Source organism: Octopus sinensis, linkage group LG3 (genome assembly GCF_006345805.1).
Source record: "Octopus sinensis linkage group LG3, ASM634580v1, whole genome shotgun sequence".
Lineage (NCBI taxonomy): Eukaryota > Metazoa > Mollusca > Cephalopoda > Octopoda > Octopodidae > Octopus > Octopus sinensis.
This window is the reverse complement of record NC_042999.1, coordinates 154,479,865-154,484,353: the sequence shown is the minus strand read 5'-3', so window position 1 is coordinate 154,484,353 and position 4,489 is coordinate 154,479,865. Positions and strand designations below refer to the sequence as shown.

Here is a 4,489-nt window from a genome sequence, read left to right as displayed (position 1 = left end):
TGCATGTGTGTGTGAGAGAGAGAGTGTGTGTTTGTGTGGTGTGTGTGTGTGTGAGTGTGTGCGTGAGAGAGAGAGAAAGAGAGAGGCTATGTGTGTGTATGTATCTGTGTGTGTGTGAAATGGAGAGTGTGTGTGTGTGAGAGAGACAGAGAGAGTATGTGTATGAGAGAAAGAGTGTGTGTGTGTGAGAGAGAGAGAGAGAGAGGGAGAGGGAGAGAGAGAGAGAGAGATTGTGTGTGTGTGTGTGTGTGTGTGTGTGTGTGTGTGTGTATTTGTATAAGCTTAATTTCTGACATGCAACAGTTATAGATAATAGATTTAATTTTAACCATCAAACTTGCTAAGTAGGTCAACATTACTTTATACAAATAGATATGTGACATCTAACTGACGTGCTCACACACACACACACACACACACACACACAAATACGTGTATGTGTGTTCTCTTCTAATTTAAATTATCTAAAACCTTCATCCAAGGGGCTGGCTTCTATGAAAGACAGAAACGTTCATTGTTGGAACGAGAATGATAAACAATGGATGACTGACTGTCTAATGAATAAAAAAGCATTATTTCCAGCGTCCATTTTCATTTTTAACAGACTTTTAAAAATATTTTTATCTTTTTATCTTATAATCTAACTATTTATCTTTTTATCTATAGGTGTTGGAGTGGCTGTGTGGTATATAGCTTGCTTACGAACCACATGGTTCCGGGTTCAGTACCACATACATAGGCGCAGGAGTGGCTGTGTGGTAAGAAGCTTGCTTACCAACAAGCTGGTTCCGAGTTCAGTCCCCAGTCCCACTGCGTGTCACCTTGGGCAAATGGGCAAATGTCTTCTACTATAGCCTTGGGCCGACCAAAGCTCTGTGAGTAGATTTGGTAGACGGAAACTGAAAGAAGCCCATCGTATATATGTATATATATATATACATATATACGAGTTGCTGAAGCATGGAATAAACTGCCTGCGTCAGTTGTTGACTGCCATGACACTGCATCCTTTAAGGCCCTCATGCTTTCCGAAATCCGCCGAAACTACACCTGATTATACATACACTTTAGATGAGTTGTAGTGCACCTGAGCACTGTACACAATGTTTATTATTATTATTATTATTATTATTATTATTTATTATTATTATTATTATTATATGTATATATATGTATGTGTGTGTGTATACGTTTGTATGTCTGTGTTTGTCCCCCAACATAGCCTCGCTTGACAACCGATGCTGGGGTGTTTATGTCCCCGTAACTTAGCAGTTCGGCAAAAGAGAGTGATAGAATAAGTACTAGGCTTACAAAGAATAAATCCTGGGGTCGATTTGCTCGCCTAAACGCGGTGCTCCAGCATGGCCACAGTCAAATGACTGAAGCAAGTAAAAGAGTAATTGTGTCACTCATTTGACTGCGGCCATACTGGGGGATCGCTTTGAAGAATTCTTAGTCGAACGAATTGATCACGGTATTTAGTACCAGGCTTATTTTGAGCGTGGTACATATCTTATTGGTCTCTTTTGCTGGACTGTTAAGTTACGGACGTAACCTGTCGAGTAGTGGGTGTGGAGATAATTCGTACATACATGCACACACGCACACACACATACACGCACGCACGCACACACGCACACACCCACGGACACACACACACACACTCACAGACATATATACACACGCATTCACAGACACACATACACACACACATACACTGACGGACACACACACACAGACGCGCGCGCGCGCACACACATATGACACATATATAAACCTATCTTGCCCCGAAGCTATAGTAGAAAACATTTGGTGAAGGTGCAACGCAGTGGGATTGAACATAGTACCTTCTGTTTGAGAAGCAAACTTCTTACCACTCAGCCACACCTGCGCTGATCGCGCGTGTAGTGCAACTTCGTGTATAGCTAGTACTTGTATTTTATAATAGCCTTTAACATCCAGACATTTGTCATAGTTGTTGCTGTAAAAGACAAGATGAAAATATACTAGACGGGGTGAGAAAATTCAGTCTTATCTTTTCTTAGATGTGCTTCGAGAACTATGTAGTAACCGTATATGAAGCTACGTAAGTTGGTGTAATCGGTTCTTAAATGAGCTTTCTGTTAACCGTATGTCATTTACAATGTCATTTACTTTCAGTTTTAGTTGTATTTGCCCTTATCACTTCGAAATGTTGCTTCATCAGAGCGGGGGTGTTAATATGATCACTGATTACCAACAGTCTTTGTTAATAACGATTCGTGGAACAATCGTAATGTACATATAGAATTCGCTCATAGGTTTTGAAAGCATGTATTGGAGGTTTAAGTTCATCATTGTAGTAAATAACATCGGAAGATATCAGATACGATGCGAACAATAAAGGTAGTCTCTATAATAATTGGTGCGTTGGGAACAGTAAGCAAAGATATAGACAAATGACTGAAGGAGATTGAAACAGAATGCCTGGTAGAGCTCTTGCAGAAGGTTTGTCTCTTAGGAACAGCAAGGATTATCAGGAGGGTTTTATGCACTTGAAAGACTACTGAAAACTTATGGATACCTATGCTTACAGGTAGTAAGTAACCAGATAGCCACATAAATCCTACCAGGAATAAGACCGAACCTGAGCCAAACCAAAATAATTATAATACAAAAAGACTGAAACAAAAATAGAGAAAAAAGGAATAGAGAGAAAAAGATAGTCTTACATAAGCTTTACAAATATTCATTTAAGAACTGTTATATATATGCATGCATGATAGTGCATGTATATATGAAAGCACAAACTCACACACATACAAGCACACGACATATATATATATATATTATATATTATATATATATATATATATATTATATATATATATATATATATATACACTAGCAGTATAACTCGGCATTGTCCGGGATTAAGTTAGTATTATTAAGTGACCAAGCGCTTTATTTCAAACCAAAATAAATGACACCGACATCAAATTTGATGAAATCCGTTGAAATTGGTAAACATTTGGCTGAAAATGGGTTGCAGGCAATTTGATTGAGAAATCCTATAAGGAATCGGTTTATCGATTATTTCCACTCATCGATTGTTTCTTTTTTTTGAGAACTTAAAGGATTCAAAGATCCCATGAGTCCTAAGTAATGCTGGCATCAAGTTTGAGCAAAATATGTCAAAATTGGTAAAAGTTATGGTTGAAAATGGGTGTAGACAATTTTAGTGGGAAATCCTATAAGGAATCGGTTTATCAATTTTTTTTATCTTGATTTAATGGAAAACCCCAAATGGATGCCTGCTACCGATAGTTTTTGGCCTTGGGATTTGTTGATGGACATGGCGAAGCATGGTCTCACCGGGAACTGCGATCTGCGGAGGTTAAACGGCATGTCTAAGCCCGAGGGATAAAGGTGCATCCTTGAAATGAAAACATTTTCACCCCTCCCGCACCCTGTAACAATGGTGGCCTCCCTCAATCATGTGGGACGTCCGGTACTTGATTACAAAGCGGGTCCCGTTGCACTGTTTAGGCGGAAGGAAAGTTTCTGATTAGCATAATTGGGCATCCAACCCTTAGCCTAAGAATGTGAGGTGGAAGCCCTGCTGGCTCCAATGAGTTGAGAAACTCGATAGAGTAATTGACAATGTCTTGGGGGTCAGAGATCCGGTCAATCGATTTGTAGATGCGCTCTTCACCCGGAATTCGGCTTATGGGCTGGTCGCTGATAGCACTGACAGCTACGTTTTTAGGGGCCAGGGTGGTTCTTTCAATGAGCCAATAGATGTCTGCATAATTACTTTCCAGATTGGGGAACACTGTTTCCAAAAGATCGGAAGGGTTGTTCACGGTTTTGCACAGTTCAGAGATGGTTATGTCGCCCCTATCATTCCTAGGGACCTTGCCTTCTCCAAGGGCTAAAATCTCTTCAGAAAATGCTGCAGACGTGATATCACCAAGCAAATGTGCATGCATGTTTGTGCTTAGGCTCAAGGTCTTAACCTGGAGCCACAACGTGGATGACTTAAGGCATGCGCGCACTTCAGCAGCCCGGCTCCCTTTAGGGATAACAGGAAGGGTTTGCCTGAAATCTCCTGAAAGCAATGGAGTTGCACCACTCATAGAAGAATCCCTGATACCTTCCAGTGACCGGTCCTGTGCCTCAAGGGCACCCTTATTGGTCATTGTGCATTCGTCCCATACAATAAAACGGCACTGTCTAAGATCTTCAGCTTCCTCTCAAATTTTGCCAATGTTGCAAGTAGGAACCTCGGCCCTCACCAAATGTAAAGGCAGCTTGAATGCCGAGTGCGCCGTCCTACCTCCCGGCAGTAACGTAGCAGCGATTCCCGAGCAAGCAACGGCTAGTGCAATTTGTTTCTCGCGACGATTCTAATCAAGTATTAATTGTGTTACAAAGGACTTGACGGTACTTCTAGCAGCATCGAGGAAAAAAATACCGCCCGCCTGTTTTTCAACGGCACTGACGACAG

General features: G+C 41.0%; 1 protein-coding gene across 1 annotated transcript; it reads right to left on the bottom strand.

Annotated features, from left to right (window-relative positions):
• Positions 1-3,524: 3,524 nt before the first annotated feature.
• LOC115209572 lies at positions 3,525-4,181 on the bottom strand. The gene has a single exon (XM_029778007.1). The coding sequence runs from the start codon at positions 4,179-4,181 to the stop codon at positions 3,525-3,527; it is 657 nt and encodes a 218-aa protein (XP_029633867.1).
• Between the last annotated feature and the right edge of the window lie 308 nt (positions 4,182-4,489).

Coding starts and splice junctions, on each gene's coding strand:
- LOC115209572 (XM_029778007.1), bottom strand. CDS start 4,181: ATGACCAATAAGGGTGCCCTTGAGGCACAGGACCGGTCACTGGAAGGT.